This window comes from Salmo salar, chromosome 25 (genome assembly GCF_965601325.2).
Source record: "Salmo salar chromosome 25, fSalSal1, whole genome shotgun sequence".
Taxonomy (NCBI): Eukaryota; Metazoa; Chordata; class Actinopteri; order Salmoniformes; family Salmonidae; genus Salmo; species Salmo salar.
The window spans coordinates 54892501-54915000 of NC_138315.1; the positions used below are offsets into that span (position 1 = coordinate 54892501).

At 45.8% G+C, this 22500-nt stretch overlaps 1 protein-coding gene across 2 annotated transcripts in view; it reads right to left on the minus strand.

Annotated features, from left to right (window-relative positions):
- LOC106591786 (speckle-type POZ protein-like A) overlaps positions 1-22500 on the minus strand; it is a 39722-nt gene that overhangs the window by 13547 nt on the left and 3675 nt on the right. For both annotated transcript variants that reach the window (XM_045707360.2, XM_045707361.2), the window contains exons 3-6: positions 974-1095; positions 454-575; positions 164-315; positions 1-30 (exon numbers count right to left, since the gene is read on the minus strand). The exon at positions 1-30 is cut by the window's left edge and continues 98 nt beyond it. In XM_045707360.2, the coding sequence (XP_045563316.1) occupies positions 1-30; positions 164-315; positions 454-575; positions 974-1051 (382 nt within the window). In that variant the 5' untranslated portion in view covers positions 1052-1095. The remainder of the gene's footprint in view (positions 31-163; positions 316-453; positions 576-973; positions 1096-22500) is intronic.

The following is a 22500-nucleotide window of genomic DNA, read 5'->3' on the forward strand; positions in this document are numbered from 1 at the left end:
CCTGGACAAACCGATAGGCTCTTTGGCTTTCTGCAGCGAGGAGGAAGAATCCACAACACAGTGTCTATAAGGCTCTAACTAGGAGAATACAGGAACAGTATGTTATTTGAATGGTGATTTCCTTAAAGTAATATAGTTGTAGACGGTCTGGTTTGTTACTAACCCATAGCTTTAGTCTCTTCTCTTTTAGCGTTCAATAAGGAAAACTTGAACTTGGCTCTGACTTCACTTTTTGGACAACTAACAAGAAGTAAATACAGCGACAGATAATCTTTGCTTTCATCGTCCAGTCCTTTTGGGTTGACTCTCAGACACCTGGGCAGGAAACAGAGGAGCAGAATAGTTCTGGTACAGGCAGATCCACTCAGAATTACACAGACACGTTTCCTGACATAAAGCATTGACGTTATAATGAATTAATGACAGTTTTAATTCAGTAAATGTTAAGTTTACCATTTCATCTTGTCGTTGGGTCCAGAGGAGAAGGTGGAACTCTTTAAAACCTCCCCCATTTCCTCTCTACAGAAACTGAAGTTATTGATGGTCCACATGTAGGAGAACTTGACTACTTTCACCTGAAACAAAAAAGGCAACAATCACAACGCTTCCATCCATTTCAAAAGAAAGCTTGTGATGTTGACAAGCAAAAATAAAAACATCTAATACAGAAAGAGAAAAACGCCAAAATGAAATATAAAGCCAGACAATCAATGGTGATAAGCAGACCTAGTGAACTAATCTAACCTAGATTTCTGCCATGGGCAGACAGCGGGGACACATCCAGACGCGGCGGCGAGGACAGGCGGCGACGGAGCAGGCAGGCGGACGAGGCAGGCGGCGGACAGAGAGACAGGCAGGCGGACAGAGAGACAGGCAGGCGGACGGAGCAGGCAGGCGGCAGCGAGCCCCCGACAGAGGCGGGCAGAGAGACAGGCAGGCGGGCAGAGAGACGGTCAGAAACAGGCACCCCTACCTGTGTGTAACACCAGCTCTCTGCCACAGGTCCAGTAGACATGTCCCCTGGTGGAGGAGGGGAAGGAACCCGTGACATGGCCAGCTTCCCCCTTCAGCAGCAGCTTTAACACTTAACCTTTCCTACAGGGGAGCAGAGGAGTGGTTAGGCCTAATAAACAACCTTCTAAACCCCAAAATTGCCCTCGCTAGAAGCCTGTGTTTCAGACATAAAGAAGTGGATGGCTGCAAACGTTCTACTTTTAAAACTCGGACAAAACAGAGATGCTTGTTCTAGGTCCCAAGAAACAAAAGAGATCATCTGTTGAATCTGACAATTAATCTGGATGGTTGTACAGTCGTCTCAAATAAAACTGTGAAGGACCTCGGCGTTACTCTGGACCCTGATCTCTCTTTTGACGAACATATCAAGACTGTTTCAAGGACAACTTTTTTCCATCTACGTAACATTGCAAAAATCAGAAACTTTCTGTCCAAAAATGACGCAGAAAAATGTATCCATGCTTTTGTTACTTCTAGGCTGGACTACTGCAATGCTCTACTTTCCGGCTACCCGGATAAAGCACTAAATAAACTTCAGTTAGTGCTAAACACGGCTGCTAGAATCCTGACTAGAACCAAAAAATTTGATCATATTACTCCAGTGCTAGCCTCCCTACACTGGCTTCTTGTTAAGGCAAGGGCTGATTTCAAGGTTTTACTGCTAACCTACAAAGCATTACATGGGCTTGCTCCTACCCATCTTTCCGATTTGGTCCTGCCGCTACCTACAGGTACGCTACGGTCACAAGACGCAGGCCTCCTAATTGTCCCTAGAATTTCTAAGCAAACGGCTGGAGGTAGGGCTTTCTCCTATAGAGCTCCATTTTTATGGAATAGTCTGCCTACCCATGTGAGAGACGCAGACTCAGTCTCAACCTTTAAGTCTTTACTGAAGACTTATCTCTTCAGTAGGTCCTATGATTAAGTGTAGTCTGGCCCAGGGGTGTGAAGGTGAACGGAAAGGCTGGAGCAACGAACCGCCCTTGCTGTCTCTGCCTTGCCGGTTCCCCTCTTTCCACTGGGATTCTCTGCCTCTAACCCTTTTACAGGGGCTGAGTCACTGGCTTACTGGTGTTCTTCCATGCCGTCCATGGGAGGGGTGCGTCACTTGAGTGGGTTGAGTCACTGACGTGGTCTTCCTGTCTGGGTTGGCGCCCCCCCCCCCCTTGGGTTGTGCCGTGGCGGAGATCTTTGTGGGCTATACTCGGCCCTGTCTCAGGATAGTAAGTTGGTGGTTGGAGACATCCCTCTAGTGGTGTGGGGGCTGTGCTTTGGCAAAGTGGGTGGGGTTATATCCTGCCTGTTTGGCCCTGTCCGGGGGTATCATCGGATGGGGCCACAGTGTCTTCTGATCCCTCCTGTCTCAGCCTACAGTATTTATGCTGCAGTAGTTTATGTGTCGGGGGGCTAGGGTCAGTCTGTTACATCTGGAGTATTTCTCTTGTCTTATCCGGTGTCCTGTGTGTATTTAAATATGCTCTCTCTAATTCTCTCTTTCTCTCTTTCTGTCTTTCTCTCGGAGGACCTGAGCCCTAGGACCATGCCTCAGGACTACCTGGCATGATGACTCCTTGCTGTCCCCAGTCCACCTGGCCGTGCTGCTGCTCCAGTTTCAACTGTTCTGCCTGCGGCTATGGAACCCTGACCTGTTCACCGGACGTGCTTGTTGCACCCTCGACAACTACTATGATTATTATTATTTGACCATGCTGGTCATTTATGAACATTTTAACATCTTGACCATGTTCTGTTGTAATATCCACCCTGCACAGCCAGAAGAGGACTGGCCACCCCTCATAGCCTGGTTCCTCTCTAGGTTTCTTCCTAGGTTTTTGGCCTTTCTAGGGAGTTATTCCTAGGGAGTTTTTCCTAGCAACCGTGCTTCTACACCTGCATTGCTTGCTGTTTGGGGTTTTAGGCTGGGTTTCTGTACAGCACTTTGAGATATCAGCTGATGTACGAAGGGCTATATAAATACATTTGATTTGAATTTGATTTGATTCTAAACCCAACATCAGACTGGGACTGGGCCATCAGCACTCCATTACCACATCAGCCTGGGCCACCAGCACTGCATTACCACATCAGCCTGGGCCCCCAGCACTGCATTCCCACATCAGCCTGGGCCCCCAGCACTGCATTACCACATCAGCCTGGGCCCCCAGCACTGCATTCCCACATCAGCCTGGGCCCCCAGCACTGCATTCCCACATCAGCCTGGGCCCCCAGCACTGCATTCCCACATCAGCCTGGGCCCCCAGCACTGCATTCCCACATCAGCCTGGGCCCCCAGCACTGCATTCCCACATCAGCCTGGGCCCCCAGCACTGCATTACCATATCAGATGAAGTCACAAAATTCTACTGAAACCAGGTTAGAGGTTAAGGAACAAGGGCGATAGAGGGGGAGGAGAGAGATGGCACTGGGATGTGCTAGCCAACAACAACAGGGAAACAATTTCATATATTTCTGACTGTTAGTACAAGGCAGTCCAGATTAGAGATGTGGCAGTCCAGATTAGAGATGTGGCAGTCCAGATTAAGCAGTCCAGATTAGGCAGTCCAGATTAGAGATGTGGCAGTCCAGATTAGGCAGTCCAGATTAAGCAGTCCAGATTAGAGATGTGGCAGTCCAGATTAGAGATGTGGCAGTCCAGATTAAGCAGTCCAGATTAGAGATGTGGCAGTCAGAGCATGTTGTCAGCTAGTGATGGTCAAGCAAATAACTGCCGGTCTCACTGACCGTTAATTAACATAAACACATTTAGCGTCTCTGGCTTCCACATTCAGCGTCTCTGGCTTCCACATTCAGCGTCTCTGGCTTCCACATTCAGCGTCTCAGGCTTCCACATTCAGCGTCTCTGGCTTCCACATTCAGCGTCTCTGGCTTCCACATTTAGCGTCTCTGGCTTCCACATTCAGCGTCTCAGGCTTCCACATTCAGCATCTCAGGCTTCCACATTCAGCATCTCTGGCTTCCACATTTAGCATCTCTGGCTTCCACATTCAGCATCTCTGGCTTCCAGATTCAGCATCTCTGGCTTCCACATTCAGCATCTCAGGCTTCCAGATTTAGCTTCCACATTTAGCTTCCACATTTAGCTTCCACATTCAGCATCTCAGGCTTCCAGATTTAGCATCTCAGGCTTCCAGACATAGCGTCTCTGGCTTCCACATTCAGCATCTCTGGCTTCCAGATTTAGCTTCCACATTCAGCGTCTCAGGCTTCCACATTTAGCATCTCAGGCTTCCACATTCAGCATCTCTGGCTTCCACATTTAGCTTCCACATTTAGCTTCCATAGCCCACAAGCCACTGATGCAGACCTTTGGAACGTCAACATTATAAAGTCGCAATCCATTTCATATCGCCTACACCTTCAAAGGCCTAAAGAAACATGATATTAAGAAAATGTAGTCTATAATTCTGAGTCTTCCTGATGTTAGGTCCTGATGTGGCTGTGCCATATGGCTGTGGGCTAAACTAGTTCATTTAGCAGGTCCTGATGTGGCTGTGCCATATGGCTGTGGGCTAAACTAGTTCATTTAGCAGGTCCTGATATGGCTATGCCATATGGCTGTGGGCTAAACTAGTTCATTTAGCAGGTCCTGATGTGGCTGTGGGCTACACTAGTTCATTTAGCAAGTCCTGATATGGCTGTGCCATATGGCTGTGGGCTAAACTAGTTCATTTAGCAGGTCCTGATGTGGCTGTGGGCTAAACTAGTTCATTTAGCAGGTCCTGATGTGGCTGTGGGCTAAACTAGTTCATTTAGCAGGTCCTGATGTGGCTGTGGGCTAAACTAGTTCATTTAGCAGGTCCTGATGTGGCTGTGGGCTAAACTAGTTCATTTAGCAGGCAAGATTTGCTTAGAATTCCGTGGCATTATTTCATAGTAAGAACAATGCAATTGAACATATAATTGAATAAAATAGAAAGGATACTTTCTCCCAACTGATTTCCGAGTGAGTGGGCACATGGGGCTGTTCTGTGTTAAGCAGTTAACAGGTCCTCCTATAAGCTTTATTTTGAGTTATTTATGCGACTTTAATTGTGATACAAATGTTAGGCTGTATGTTTGATTTTTAATACATTGTAAGGCTGCACGATGCGACTAATGAGGACTTGGAAAAAGTCTGATGAAAGGCATGAGCTCTGTTTCTTACGCAGGCAGCACACACACCATCAGTCTCTCATTCATAATTTCACAAGCACTCGATAGTATTCTCACACATCAGACGATTCTCAATTTAATCTGGTCTTTACATATAGCCTGGAATATATAACCCTAACCGGTAGCCTGCTCTCCTAACCGGTAGCCTGCTCTCCTAACCGGTAGCCTGCTCTCCTAACCGGTAGCCTGCTCTCCTAACCGGTAGCCTGCTCTCCTAACCGGTAGCCTGCTCTCCTAACCGGTAGCCTTTTCTCGAATAGCAACTGGGGGTTACGGGCGGTTAAGGTCTCAATATGCCAGGTAGGCTACACCATTTGTAAAGAAGATTAAAGTGCTTCATTTTAAGAATTTAGTCATAAATATTTAGTCATAAATATAGTAGCTAAGAGAAAGCTGTCATCTTCTGATGACTGGGTGTATAAGAACACGGTTCACTACACTCCGTAGGCTATGGGCTCTCCGACCATGTTCCCCCAAAAAATAATTTGCCACATGCACCGAATACAACATGAAATGCTTACTTACAAGCCCTTAACCAACAATGCAGTACTGGTCCCGTGTGGCTCAGTTGGTAGAGCATGGTGTTTGCAACGCCAGGGTTGTGGGTTCGATTCCCACGGGGGACCAGTACAGGGGGAAAAAAATGTATGAAATGTATGCATTCACTACTGTAAGTCGCTCTGGATAAGAGCGTCTGCTAAATGACTAAAATGTAAGATATAGAGTTAAGAAAATATTTCCTACATAAAATTAAAAGTAACACTAAAATAATACCGAACCTATATACAGGGGGTACCGGTAACGTGTTAATGTGCAGGGGTAAAGATTAGTCGAAGTAATGTGTACAGTACAACATATGGAATCATGGAGTAACCAAAAAAGTGTTAAACAAATCAAAATATATTTCATATTTTAGATTCTTCAAAGTAGCAACACTTTGACCACATTGCACACTCTTGGCATTCTCTCAACCAGCTTCACCTGGAATGCTTTTCCAACAGTCTTGAAGGAGTTCCCACATATGCTTTTCCTTCACTCGGTGGTCCAACTCATCCAAAACCATCTCAATTGGGTTGAGGTTGGCTGATTGTGGAGGCCAGGTCATCTGAAACAGCACTCCCATCACTCTCCTTCTTGGTCAAATAGCCATTACACAGCCTGGAGGTGTGTTGAGTCATTGTCCTGTTGAAAAACAAATGATAGTCCCACTAAGCGCAAACCAGATGGGATGGCGTATCGCTGCAGAATGCTGTGGTAGCCATGCTGGTTAAGTGTGCCTTGAATTTTAAATAAATCACTGACAGTGTCACCAGCAAAGCACCCCAAACACCATTACACCTCCTCCATGCTTCACGGTGGGAACTACACATGCAGAGATCATCCATTCACCTACTGCGCATCTCACAAAGACACGGCGGTTGGAACCAAAAATCTCACATTTGGACTCAGACCAAAAGACAGATTTACACCGGTCTAATGTCCATTGCTCGTGTTTCCTGGTCCTTCTTATTGGTGTCCTTTAGTAGTGGTTTCTTTGCAGTAATTCGACCATGAAGGCCTGATTCACGCAGTCTCCTCTGAACAGTTGATGTTGAGATGTGTCTGCTACTTGAACTCTGAAGCATTTATTTGGGCTGCAATTTCTGAGGCTGGTAACTCTAATGAACTTATCCTCTGCAGCAGAGGTAACTCTGGGTCTTCCTTTCCTGTGGCGGTCCTCATGAGAGCCAGTTTCATCATAGCGCTTGATAGTTTTTGCGATTGCACTTGAAGAAACATTAAAAGTTCTTGAAATTTTCCAGATTGTCTGACCATGTCGTAAAGTAATGGACTGTCGTTTCTCTTTGCTTATTTGAGCTGTTCTTGCCATAATATGGACTTGGTCTATTACCAAATAGGGCCATCTTCTTTATATCACCCCTACCACATCACAACACAACTGATTGGCTCAAATGCAGTAAGGAAAGAAATTCCACAAATTAACTTTTAACAAGGCACACCTGTTAATTGAAATGCATTCCAGGTGACTACCTCATGAAGCTGGTTGAGAGAATGCCAAGTGTGTGCAAAGCTGTCATTTATTATATTTTGAATTTTATTTAACTTTCATTTAACTAGGCAAGTCAGTTAAAAAAAAAATCTTATTTACAATGACGGCCTACCCAAACCCTAACCCGGACGACGCCGGGCCAATTGTGCGCCGCCCTATCGGACTCCCAATCACAGCCGGTTGTGATACAGCCTGGAATCGAACCAGGGTCTGTAATGACACCTCTAGCACTGAGATGCAGTGCCTTAGACCACTGCACCACTCGGGAGCCCCATCAAGGCAAAGGGTGGCTACTTTGAAGAATCTGAAATATAAAATAGATTTAGATTTGTTTAACACTTTTTTGGATACAACATGATTCCAGATATGTTATTTCATAATTTTTATGTTTTCACTACAATGTAGAAAATAGTTATACATGAAAAAAAATTGTTTAAAAATGGAATGAGTAGGTGTCCAAACTTTTGACTGGTACTGTACATCGGTAGTGGTAAAGTGGCTATGCATGGGTTGGGGGTGTCAATGTAAATAGTCCATGTGGCCATTTGATTAACTGTTCAGCAGTCTTTTGGCTTGGAGGGTAGAAGCTTTTAAGGAGCCTTTTGGACCTACACTTGGTGGTCCCGTACTGCTCGCCGTGCGGTATCAGAGAGAACAGTCTATGACTAGAGTGGCTGGAGTCTGACAAATTAAGGCCTTCCTCTGACACCGCTTGGTACAGAGGTCCTGGATGGCAGAAAGTTTGGCCCCAGTGATGTGCTGGGCTGTATGTACTACCCTCTGTAGTGCCTTGCGGTCAGATGCTGAGCAGTTGCCATACCAGGCGGGGATGCAACCAGTCAGGATGCTCTCGATGGTGCATTTGTACAACTTTGAGGATCTGAGAACCCATGACAAATCTTTTCAGTCTCGTGATGGGGAATAGGCGTCGTCGCGACCCTCTTCACGACTGTCTTGGTGTGTTTGGACTATGAAAGTTTGTTGGTGATGTGGACACCAAGGAACTTGAAGCTCTCAACCTGCTGGAAGTTTACATACACTTAGGTTGGAGTCATTAAAACTCGTTTTTCAACCACTCCACAAATTTCTTGTTAACCAACTATAGTTTTGGCAAGTCGGTTAGGACATCTACTTTCTGCATGCCACAAGTAATTTTTCCAACAATTGTTTACAGACAGATTATTTCACTTATAATTCATTGTATCACAATTCCAGTGGGTCAGAAGTTTACATACACTAAGCTGACTGCCTTTAACCAGCTTGGAAAATTCCAGAAAATGATGTCATGGCTTTAGAAGCTTCTGATAGGCTAATTGACATCATATGAGTCAATTGGAGGTGTACCTGTGGATGTATTTCAAGGCCTACCTTCAAACTCGGTGCCTCTTTGCTTGACATCATGGGAAAATCAAAAGAAATCAGCCAAGACCTCAGAAAAACAATTGTAGACATCCACAAGTCTGGTTCATCCTTGAGAGCAATTTCCAAATGCCTGAAGGTACCACGTTCATCTGTACAAACAATTGTACACAAGTATAAACACCATGGGACCGCGCAGCCGTCATACCGCTCAGGAAGGAGACACGTTCTGTCTCCTAGAGATGAACGTACTTTGGTGCAAAAAGTGCAAATCAATCAAATAACAACAGCAAAGGACCCTGTGAAGATGCTGGAGGAAACAGGTACAAACGTATCTATATCCACAGTAAAACGAGTCCTATATCGACATAACCTGAAAAGCCGCTCAGCAAGGATGGGCTGTGTACAGCTGCAGCGATCGGTAAGCTGCTCTGACAGCTGACGCTGAAAGTTAGTTGGAGACTTAAAACTCCCGCACTTCAGAGATTTTTGCAATTCGTTCCAGTCGTTGGCAGCAGAGAACTGGAAGGTTAGGCGGCCAAATGAGGTGCTGGCTTTGGGGATGACCAGTGAAATGTACCTGCTGGAGCGTGTGCTATGGTGTTGCTATGGTGACCAGTGAACTGAGTTAAGGCGGAGCTTTACTTAGCAAGGGATTATAGATGACCTGGAGCCAGTGGGTTTGGTGACGAATATGTAGCGAGGACCAGCCAACGAGAGCATACAGATCGCAGTGGTGGGTAGTATATGGGGCTCTGGTGACTAAACAGAAGAGAAGTGTGCACGATCTCGCCCATACGCACGCACAGTCCAGTGCGAGTTATTCCAGCCCCTCGCAGATGCCGTGCTAGAGTGGGCATCCAGCCTGGTAGGAGGATGCCTGCGCAGCGCGTCTGGTCACCGGTGCGCCTCCTAGGTCCAGGCTACCCTACGCCCGCTCTACGCACGGCAACCATCAGGCCCCTGCACAGCCCAGTTCACCCTGTACCAGCACTCTGCACGTACAGGGCTACTAGTTCCATCCAGCCAGGACGGGTTGTGCAGGAGGTGCGATCAAGACTGCCTGTGTGCCTCCATGGCCCAGTCTTTCCAGTTCCTGCCTCTCGTGCTGACCCGGAAGTGCGAACCCCTAGTCTGGCATGTCCAGTACCAGCACCACGCATCAAGCTTCCAGAGAGTCAGCCTAGTCCTACTCAGCCTGTTCCCGCTCCTCGCACTAGCCATGAGGTGCGTGTTCCCAAACTGGCACTTCCAGTACCAGCACCACGCATCAGGCTTCCAGTGCGTAATACCAGTTCCACTCGGCCGGTTCCTGCTTCCCGCACTAGCCCTGAGGTGCGTGTCCCCAGGCTGGTACCTCCACTACCAGTCCCACGTGTTAAGCCCGGAACCGAGTGAGACGGCCCACTGTGCAGAACCGAGTGAGACGGCCCACAGTTTGGAGAGGGGTGAATGGGTCTACAGTCCGGAAACGAGTGAGTCTGCCTGCAGTCCGGAACCGAGTATGTCTGCCTGCGGCCCGGAACCGAGTGAGTCTGCCTGCGGCCCGGAACCGAGCGAGTCTGCCTGCGGTCCGGAACCGAGCGAGTCTGCCTGCGGTCCGGAACCGAGCGAGTCTGCCTGCGGTCCGGAACCGAGCGAGTCTGCCTACAGTCTGGAGGGCAGTAGACCAGAACCTGAGCCACCTCCAGTATTGGTGGGTTGGGGAGGGGGGGTGTTGCACGGCTGCCACCCTCCCTTCCCTCCCTTTAGTTTAGGGGAATTATGTTTGTTTTGGGGTATTTTTATTTTTTTTGAGGTGCATCCGGGGTCTGCACCTTTGGGGGGGGGGGGGGGGGGGGGGGGGTACTGTCACATCCTGACCAGTAGAGGGACTATTTGTATTGTAGTTTGGTCAGGACGTGACAGAAGGGTATTTGTTTCATATGGTTCGGGTTGTGTGTGTAGTATTAAAGGGGTGTTTGGTTTATGTATTCCAGGGTTTTAGTGTATGTTCTGGTTTTGGTTTTCTATGGTTTTCTGGTTTGTCTATTTCTTTGTTGTCTGTGTGGCTCCCGATCAGGAACAGCTGTACGTCGTTGTTCCTGATTGGGAGTCATATATTAGGAGCTTGTTTTCACCTGGGGTTTTTGTGGGTAGTTGTATTTTGCACTGCTGCGTATAGCCTCAAACTGTCGTCTGCCGTGCTTTGTTTTGTTGTTTTTTCGTTTTCTCTTTATTTAATAAAAATAAAGATGAGCATCCACATTCCTGCTGCGTTTTGGTCATCAATACACAACGACACCCGTGACAATATCGTGTAGGACCTTGAGTGTGGCTGAGGTGCAACCATGACCAGCTCGGAAACCGGAGCATAGCATAGCGGAGAAGGTACGGTGGGATTCGAAATGGTCGGTAATCTGTTTGTTAACTTGGCTTTCGAAGACCTTAGAAAGGCAGGGTAGGATAGATATAGGTCTGTAGCAGTTTGGGTCTAGAGTGTCTCCCTCTGACCGCGGCAGCTTTCCAATCTATGGGAATCTCAGACGATACAAAAGAGAGGTTGAACAGGATAGTAATAGCGGTTGCAACAATTTCGGCAGATCATTTTAGAAAGAGAGGGTCCAGATTGTCAAGCCCAGCTGATTTGTAGGGGGTCCAGATTTTGCAGCTCTTTCAGAACATCAGCTATCTGGATTTGGGAGAAGGAGAAATGGGGAAGGCTTGGGCGAGTTTCTGTGGGGGGTGGAGGGCTGTTGATCGGGGTAGGGGTAGCCAGGTGGAAAGCATGGCCAGCCGTAGAAAAATGCTTATTGAAATTCTCAATTATAGTGGATTTATCGGTGGTGACAGTGTTTCCAAGACTCAGTGCAGTGGGCAGCTGGGAGGAGGTGCTCTTATTCTCCATGGACTTTAGTGTCCCAGAATTTTTTTTAGTTTGTGCTACAGCTAGCCTTAGCTTTCCTAACTGCATGTGTATATTTGTTCCTAACTTCCCTGAGAAGTTGCATATCACGGGGGCTATTCGATGCTAATGCAGAACGCCACAGGATGTTTTTGTGCTGGTCAAGGGCAGTCAGGTCTGGAGAGAACCAAGGGCTATATCTATTCCTAGTTCTAAAATTTTTGAATGGGGCATGCTTATTTAAGATGGTGAGGAAGACACTTCTAAAGAATAACCAGGTATCCTCTACTGACGGGATGAGGTCAATATCCTTCCAGGATACCCGGGCCAGGTCGATTAGCAAGGCCTGCTCGCTGAAGTGTTTTAGGGAGCGTTTGACAGTGAGGTGTGGTTATTTGACCGCAGACCCATTACGGCTGCAGGCAATGAGGCAGAGATCTTGGTTGAAAACAGCAGAGGTGTATTTGGAGGGCAAGTTGGTTAGGATGATATTTATGAGGGTGCCCGTGTTTATGGATTTGGGGTTGTACCTGGTAGTTTCATTGATTATTTGTGTGAGATTGAGGGCATCAAGCTTAGATTGTAGGATGGCAGGGGTGTTAAGCATGTTCCAGTTTAGGTCACCAAGCAGCACGAGCTCTGAAGATAGATGGGGGGCAATCAATTCACATATGGTGTCCAGAGCACAGCTGGGGACAGAGGGTGGTCTATAGCAAGCGGCAACGGTGAGAGCCTTGTTTCTGGAAAGGTGGATTTTTAAAAGTAGAAGCTGAAATTGTTTGGGTACAGACCTGGATAGTAAGACAGAACTCTGCAGGCTCTCTCTGCAGTAGATTGGAACACAGCCCCCTTTGGCAGTTCTATCTTGTTGGAAAATGTTATAGTTAGGGATGGAAATGTCAGGGTTTTTGGTGGTCTTCCTAAGCCAGGATTCAGACATGGCCAGGACATCCAGGTTGGCAGAGTGTGCTAAAGCAGGGAATAAAACAAACTTAGGGAGGAGGCTTCTAATGTTAACATGCATGAAACCAAGGCTTTTACGGTTACAGAAGTCAACAAATGAGCGCCTGGGGAATAGGAGTGGAGCTAGGCACTGCAGGGCCTGGATTAACCTCTACATCACCAGAGGAGGAGTAGGGTAAGGGTACAGCTAAAGTCTATCAGGACTGGTCGTTTGGTGCGTTCAGAACAGAGAGTAAAAGGAGCAGGTTTCTGGGCACGATAGCATAGATTCAAGGCATAGTGTACAGACAAAGGTATGGTAGGATGTGAGTACATTGGAGGTAAACCTAGGCATTGAGTAATGATGAGAGAGAGATAGTCTCTAGAGACATTTAAACCTGGTGATGTCATCGCATATGTGGGAGGTGGAACTAAATGGTAGTTTAAAGCATATTGAGCAGGGCTAGAGGCTCTACAGTGAAATAAGACAAATAATCACTAACCAGGACAGTAATGGACAAGGCATATTGATATTAGGGAGAGGCATGCGTAGGGGTCCAGTGAGTGGGTGGGCTGGCTGGAGACACACGGCGATTCAGACAGCTAGCAGGCCGGGGCTAGCAAGCTAGCAGAAGGGCCTTAGAGGGACGTCTCGACGGAGGAAAGTCTGTTTTAGCCTCCTCGTGCGGTGACGTCAATAGACCAGTCGTGATGGATTAGTAGGGTTCCGAGTAGCAGAGGGGTCCAAGTCCAATTGGCAAAATAGGTATAGCGGCCGAAGAAATTGGGTTAAGAAATTTAAATATGGGTCGGTAGTCATTTAGGCAGGTCACCTTAGTGGCACTATGATGGTCTGCTTAAAACATGTTGGTATTACGGACTCGGACAGATTGCACTTAGGACATTGAACTCGTCATTACATGTTGTTGGCAAGCATGTGAATGGTTTGTGTCTGGAGTGTATGGTCGATGAAACGATGGAGCGTGTGTTGTTATATTGTTGTAAGTATGTTGAAGAGAGGGAAAGATTGAAGTGTAGGGTCATTGAGGTTGGACGGGGTTGGACGGGGGTTGGAAGGGATTTGGGGGATGGGGGAGGGTCTATTAGAAGTTAGTAGGGCTCTTTTTTATTTTCTCAGAAGTACTGAGTTAGGTAGGAGAATTTAGACATGTTGTAAACCGTGAATGACCACACTCCAGCACAATAGGTGGCGGCATGCACCTCATCATTGGTTTGCGGGCCGCCATTATATCATAGAAGAAGACCATGAGACATCCCGAAAATCGGTCTTCTCACAAAATCGTCTGTAGCATCCAAACAGCTTGGCCTATAAACTATTATGACCCTCTGTGTAACCGATGTGAAATGGCTAGTTAGTTAGCGGTGGTGCGCGCTAGTACCATTTCAATCGGTGACGTCACTCGCTCTGAGACTTGAACTAGGGTTTCCCCTTGCGTCGCAAGGGCCGCGGCTTTTGTGGCGCGATGGGTAACGATGCTTCGTGGGGTGTCAGTTGTTGATGTGTGCAAGGGTCCATGGTTCGAGCCCAGGTTGGGGCGAAGAGAGGGACGGAACCTTCACTGTTATATATGGAAAGATGAGACTCTCACGAACAGGTGCATGGTGTTTTCTGGTTTGCTCTACAACCCCAACAAGCGTCTCGGTTCAGCCGATCTGCCAACTTCTGTCTGTAGCGTCCGAACAGTTCGGGCTTCACACTAATATGACTCCTCTGTGGTCCCGGTCGGAATATTATCGCTTTTTTACGAGAAAAATGGCATAAAAATGGATTTTAAACAGCGGTTGACATGCTTCGAAGTACGGTAATGGAATATTTAGACATTTTTGGTCACAAAATGCGCCATGCTCGTCACCCTTCTTTACCCTTTCGGATAGTGTCTTGAACGCACGAACAAAACGCCGCTATTTGGATATAACGATGGATTATTTGGGACCTAACCAACATTTGTTATTGAAGTAGAAGCCCTGGGAGTGCATTCTGACGAAGAAAACCAAAGGTAATAACATTTTTCTTATAGTAAATCTGACTTTGGTGAGTGCTAAACTTGATGGGTGTCTAAATAGCTAGCCCTGTGATGCCGGGCTATCTACTTAGAATATTGCAAAACGTGCTTTCACCGAAAAGCTATTTTAAAATCGGACATAGAGTGCATAGAGGAGTTCTGTATCTATAATTCTTAAAATAATTATGCTTTTTGTGAACGTTTATCGTGAGTAATTTAGTAAATTCACCGGAAGTTTGCGGGGGGTATGCTAGTTCTGAACGTCACATGCTAATGTAAAAAGCTGGTTTTTGATAGAAATATGAACTTGATTGAACAAAACATGCATGTATTGTATAACATAATGTCCTAGGTGTGTCATCTGATGAAGATCATCAAAGGTTAGTGCTACATTTAGCTGTCTTCTGGGTTTTTGTGACATTATATGCTAGCTTGAAAAATGGGTGTCTGATTATTTCTGGCTGGGTACTCTGCTGACATAATCTAATGTTTTGCTTTCGTTGTAAAGCCTTTTTGAAATCGGACAGTGTGGTTAGATTAACGAGAGTCTTGTCTTTAAAATGGTGTAAAATAGTCATATGTTTGAGAAATTGAAGTAATAGCATTTCTAAGGTATTTGAATAACGCGCCACAGGATTCCACTGGCTGTTACGTAGGTGGGACGATTTCGTCCCGCCGGCCCTAGAGAAGTTAAATGCATTTGGCTAAGGTGTATGTGAACTTCGACTTCAACTGTACGTACAGTCACTGTGGGGACAACGTCATCAATGCACTTACTGATGAAGCCAGTGACTGATGTGGTGTATTCCTCAATGCCATCAGAGGAATCCCGGAACATATTCCAGTCTGTGCAGCAAAACAGTTCTGTAGCTTAGCATCCACATCATCTGACCACTTCTGTATTGAGCGCGTCACTGGTACTTCCTGCTTTAGTTTTTGCAGGAATCAGGAGGATAGAATTATGGTCAGATTTGCCAAATGGAGGGCGAGGGAGAGCTTTGTACGCATCGCTGTGTGTGAAGTAAAGGTGGTCTAGTTTGTTTTTTCTCCCTCTGGTTGCACATGTGGTAGAAGTGAGGTAAAAAGGACGTAAGTTTTCCTGCATTAAAGTCCCCGGCCACTAGGAGCACCGCCTCTGGACGAGCATTTTCTTGTTTGCTTATGGCCTTATAGATTACTACGGAAAATACAGATAAATAAAACTCTTGGTAAATAGTGTGGTCAACAGCTTATCATGAGGTATTCTAACGCAGGTGAACAAAACCGAGACTTCTTGGGCCTATAGGCTACGTTTGCAGATTTGGCCACTTTAGTAGCGATACCAACCTTATCAAAACACATAGGCCTATGAGCTAGACTACATGATGATACCAACCTTATCAAAACACATAGGCCTATGAGCTAGACTACATGATGATACCAACATTATCAAAACACATAGGCCTATGAGCTAGACTACATGATGATACCAACCTTATCAAAACACATAGGCCTATGAGCTAGACTACATGATGATACCAACATTATCAAAACACATAGGCCTATGAGCTAGACTACATGATGATACCAACATTATCAAAACACATAGGCCTATGAGCTAGACTACATGATGATACCAACATTATCAAAACACATAGGCCTATGAGCTAGACTACATGATGATACCAACATTATCAAAACACATAGGCCTATGAGCTAGACTACATGATGATACCAACATTATCAAAACACATAGGCCTATGAGCTAGACTACATGATGATACCAACATTATCAAAACACATAGGCCTATGAGCTAGACTACATGATGATACCAACCTTATCAAAACACATAGGCCTATGAGCTAGACTACATGATGATACCAACATTATCAAAACACATAGGCCTATGAGCTAGACTACATGATGATACCAACCTTATCAAAACACATAGGCCTATGAGCTAGACTACATGACGCATGTGACTGATTATGAAGGGACCATTATCCTGCACCTGTTAGAACAGTTTCCGTTTCTATTTTGAGCTGCTTTTGAAAGCAAAAGTCAAGTTGAAAACATTGGCATTGTTGAATTAGATTTTCATAACGGCAAGCTAGGACTGATGGTTTGGTTTACTAGCTCGTCCGTTTGGTTACCACGGCCACTACTGTAGCCATCTAATAAAACTTGCAAGCTTCTTCAATGGATGTTGAACACATTTCTACCTGCAAATTAACACATTTCTAGCGGCAAATGCGTTAAATTATAGCCATGGTATAAAATGCAACACCACGTCGCGGAACACACCTTCCATGTCGCTCATTATTTTCCATAGAACGCAATGCCCCTGTTCACTATCCCTTTTATTTTGTTTATCTTGAATGTGTTTTTTCACTTTATCAGTTACATTTGGTAATGAATTGAGTCAGTTCCTGTGAGAGTTGGGATATACAGCAGCTTCAGAAAGTATTCACACCACTTGACTTGTCCAAATGTTGTGTTATGGACTGAATATAAAAAAAATGGATTAAATTGAGATGTGTGTAGGCCAGTAACACAAATACCCCATATTGTCAAAGCGGAATTATGTTTACACATTTTTACAAATTAATTCAAAATGAAAAGCAATAGCTTTTAACATGATTTTTGAATGACTACGTCATATCTGTACACCACACAGAGATAATTGTAAGGTCCCTCAGTCGAGCAGTGAATTTCAAACACAGATTCAACCACAAAGACCAGGGAGGTTTTTCAACACCTTGCAAAGCACACCTATTGGTAGATGGGTAATATTTTTTTTTTAAAGCAGACATTGAATATCCCTTTGGGAAAGGGGGGATACCTAGTCAGTTGGAAAGGGGGGATACCTAGTCAGTTGGAAAGGGGGATACCTAGTCAGTTGGAAAGGGGGGATACCTAGTCAGTTGGAAAGGGGGGATACCTAGTCAGTTGGAAAGGGGGGATACCTAGTCAGTTGGAAAGGGGGGATACCTAGTCAGTTGGAAAGGGGGGATACCTAGTCAGTTGGAAAGGGGGGATACCTAGTCAGTTGGAAAGGGGGGATACCTAGTTAGTTGGAAAGGGAAAGGGGGATACCTAGTTAGTTGGAAAGGGGGATACCTAGTCAGTTGGAAAGGGAAAGGGGGATACCTAGTCAGTTGGAAAGGGGGGATACCTAGTCAGTTGGAAAGGGGGGATACCTAGTCAGTTGGAAAGGGGGATACCTAGTCAGTTGGAAAGGGGGGATACCTAGTCAGTTGGAAAGGGGGGATACCTAGTCAGTTGGAAAGGGGGGATACCTAGTCAGTTGGAAAGGGGGGATACCTAGTCAGTTGGAAAGGGGGGATACCTAGTCAGTTGGAAAGGGGGGATACCTAGTCAGTTGGAAAGGGGGGATACCTAGTCAGTTGGAAAGGGGGGATACCTAGTCAGTTGGAAAGGGAAAGGGAGGATACCTAGTCAGTTGGAAAGGGGGGATACCTAGTCAGTTGGAAAGGGAAAGGGGGATACCTAGTTAGTTGGAAAGGGGGATACCTAGTCAGTTGGAAAGGGAAAGGGGGGATACCTAGTTAGTTGGAAAGGGGGGATACCTAGTCAGTTGGAAAGGGGGTATACCTAGTCAGTTGGAAAGGGAAAGGGGGATACCTAGTTAGTTGGAAAGGGGGGATACCTAGTCAGTTGGAAAGGGGGGATACCTAGTCAGTTGGAAAGGGGGGATACCTAGTCAGTTGGAAAGGGGGGATACCTAGTCAGTTGGAAAGGGGGGATACCTAGTCAGTTGGAAAGGGGGGATACCTAGTCAGTTGGAAAGGGGGGATACCTAGTCAGTTGGAAAGGGGGGATACCTAGTCAGTTGGAAAGGGAAAGGGGGATACCTAGTCAGTTGGAAAGGGGGGATACCTAGTCAGTTGGAAAGGGGGGGATACCTAGTCAGTTGGAAAGGGAAAGGGGGGATACCTAGTCAGTTGGAAAGGGGGGATACCTAGTCAGTTGGAAAGGGAAAGGGGGATACCTAGTTAGTTGGAAAGGGGGGATACCTAGTCAGTTGGAAAGGGGGGGATACCTAGTCAGTTGGAAAGGGGGGATACCTAGTCAGTTGGAAAGGGGGGATACCTAGTCAGTTGGAAAGGGAAAGGGGGATACCTAGTCAGTTGGAAAGGGGGGATACCTAGTCAGTTGGAAAGGGGGATACCTAGTCAGTTGGAAAGGGGGGATACCTAGTTAGTTGGAAAGGGGGGATACCTAGTCAGTTGGAAAGGGAAGATACCTTTTTGGTTGGTCATACTAACAGAACCAGGAAGGGGATACCTAGTCAGTTGTACAACTGAATTCATTCAACTGAAATGTGTCTTCCACATTTAACCCTCTGAATCAGAGAGGTGGGGGGGGGGGGGGGGGCTGCCTTACAATTGACATCCACATCTTCCCCCACCCGCCGCCCGGGGCACAGTGGGTTAACTGCCTTGCTCAGGGCCCGGGGCACAGTGGGTTAACTGCCTTGCTCAGGGCCCGGGGAACAGTGGGTTAAGTGCCTTGCTCAGGGGCAGAACAGCAGATTTTTGCCTTGTCAGCTCGGGGTTTCGATCCAGCAACTTTTCGGTTACTGGTCCCACGATCCTACCCGCCAGGCTACCCAAGCATGGTGAAGTCATTAATTACATGATGGATCAACAACATTATAGTTACTCCACAATACTAACCTAATTGACAGAGTGAAAAGGAAGCCTGTACAGAATAAAAATATTCCAAAACATGCATCCTGTTTGCAACAAGGCACTAAAATAAAACTGCAAAAAAATGTGGCAAAGATATGAACTTTATGTCCTGAACAAAAAAGTGTTATGTTTGGGGCAAATCCAACACATCACTTAGTACCATGCTTCATATTTTCAAGCATGGTGGTGGTTGCATTATGTTATGGGTATGTTTGTCATTGGCAAGGACTAGGGAGATTTTTAGGATAAAAATAAATGGAAGAGAGCTAAGCACAGGAAAAATCCTACAGTAAAACCTGGTTCATTCTGCGCTCCAACAAACACTGGGAGACTAATTCACCTTTCAGCAGGACAATAACCTACAACACAAGGCCAAATCTACACTGGAGATGAATTCACCTTTCAGCAGGACAATAACCTAAAACACAAGGCCAAATCTACACTGGGAGATGAATTCACCTTTCAGCAGGACAATAACCTAAAACACAAGGCCAAATCTACACTGGAGAGGAATTCACCTTTCAGCAGGACAATAACCTACAACACAAGGCCAAATCTACACTGGAGATGAATTCACCTTTCAGCAGGACAATAACCTAAAACACAAGGCCAAATCTACACTGGGAGATGAATTCACCTTTCAGCAGGACAATAACCTAAAACACAAGGCCAAATCTACACTGGAGTTGATTGCCAAGATGACTTTGAATGTTCCTGAGTTGTCTAGTTACGGTTTAGACTTAAACTGGCGTGAAAATCTATGGCAAGACTTCAAAATGGCAGCCTAGCAATGATCAACAACTTGACAGAGTTTGAATAATATTTTGAAGAATGTGCAAATATAGTGCAATCCAGATATTTAAAGCTCTTCGAGCCTTACCCAGAAAGACTCACAGCTGTAATCGCTGCCAAAGGTGATTCTAACAGGTACTGACTCAGGGGTAGGAATAATTATGTAAATTTGAGATATTAGCGTTATATTTTTCATAGATATTTAACACATTTTAGATTTTTTCTTCCACTTTGACTTCATAGTATTGTGTTGTTCGTTAAAAAAAGATGCCACCTTGTAACAAAATGTGGAAAAGCCAAAGAGCGGGACCCCTTTCTGAAGGCACCTGGTTGTCCAGCCCTAGTCTTTACCACCCTGACGAACGCTGTTGTAGACACAACACTTCTGTGTTTTTTATTTTTTATTCTTGCCATGAATAAGCCGTAAAACAATACAGCCTTTTACATTTTTCCACTACATGAGAGTGCCTTGATTACGTCTGTAAGTTTGTTTGCACAAAGGCTTTTCGGTCATTGTTTGCTATCCAGCATCAACTTCTTGTTGATCTATAGTATTTCATGATCAAAGACCTCACAGATTTACTGTAAACCCAAAGAACCTCTCCTGTGTCTCTGCATTCGCCATGATGTCAGAGTGCAGTTTTGGAGAAGCCTAGTTAACGGTCAAGTCCAGCCCAGACCACACTAGCCCAGACCACACTAGCCCAGACCACACTAGCCCAGACCACACTAGCCCAGACCACACTAGCCCAGACCACACTAGCCCAGACCACACTAGCCCAGACCACACTAGCCCAGACCACACTAGCCCAGACCACACTAGCCCAGACCACACTAGCCCAGACCACACTAGCCCAGACCACACTAGCCCAGACCACACTAGCCCAGACCACACTAGCCCAGACCACATTACAGGAGCACTATTACTGTCATAATGCACTAAGCGATACCACCATTAAATATCCTTCCTCACAAAATGTGCACTTCTTCACTTCCCTGATCTGAAAGGAAATGAATGGGGAAAATAAATATGGTGGAAACTCACTCTAGCCAATTATTTTAGATTTGTGTGAATTAGAGAACGAGTGCGAACTTCAGGAGAAAGAAGATTATTATTGGGACGCGCTGCATGACCCATCTCAACAGTCTCATCATCTAGCTGTGTTTCATGTCTCAACAGCTCTGAAACTTTCAAACTTCTGCTTGCTTCTTACCTGCCCGGGCATACCCTTCTAATTTATACTGGTGAGGCCCCCCCCCCCACCCCAACGGGGGACCAAACACACCCATCATCCCTAACCCTTCTAATCTGGTGAGGCCCCCCCCCCCCCCCCACTGGTGAGGACAACAAAACACACCCATCATCCCCAACCCTTCTAATTTATACTGGTGAGGACCACAAAACACACCCATCATCCCCAACCCTTCTAATTTATACTGGTGAGGACAACAAAACACCCATCATCCCTAACCCTTCTAATTTATACTGGTGAGGACAACAACACACCCATCATCCCCAACCCTTCTAATTTAGACTGGTGAGGACAACAAAACACACCCATCATCCCCAACCCTTATAATTTAGACTGGTGAGGATAGAATCCAAACACACCCATCATCGCTAACCCTTCTAATTTATACTGGTGAGGACAACAAAACACACCCATCATCCCCAACCCTTCTAATTTAGACTGGTGAGGACAACAAAACACACCCATCATCCCCAACCCTTCTAATTTATACTGGTGAGGATAGAATCCAAACACACCCATCATCCCCAACCCTTCTAATTTAGACTGGTGAGGACAACAAAACACACCCATCATCCCCAACCCTTCTAATTTATACTGGTGAGGACAACAAAACACACCCATCATCCCTAACCCTTCTAATTTAGACTGGTGAGGATAGAATCCAAACACACCCATCATCCCTAACCCTTCTAATTTAGACTGGTGAGGACAACAACACACCCATCATCCCTAACCCTTCTAATTTAGACTGGTGAGGACCACAAAACACACCCATCATCCCCAACCCTTCTAATTTATACTGGTGAGGATAGAATCCAAACACACCCATCATCCCTAACCCTTCTAATTTAGACTGGTGAGGATAGAATCCAAACACACCCATCATCCCTAACCCTTCTAATTTAGACTGGTGAGGATAGAATCCAAACACACCCATCATCCCCAACCCTTCTAATTTATACTGGTGAGGACCACAAAACACACCCATCATCCCCAACCCTTCTAATTTATACTGGTGAGGACAACAAAACACCCATCATCCCTAACCCTTCTAATTTATACTGGTGAGGACAACAACACACCCATCATCCCCAACCCTTCTAATTTAGACTGGTGAGGACAACAAAACACACCCATCATCCCCAACCCTTCTAATTTAGACTGGTGAGGATAGAATCCAACACACCACCCATCATCCCTAACCCTTCTAATTTAGACTGGTGAGGACAACAAAACACACCCATCATCCCCAACCCTTCTAATTTAGACTGGTGAGGATAGAATCCAAACACACCCATCATCCCTAACCCTTCT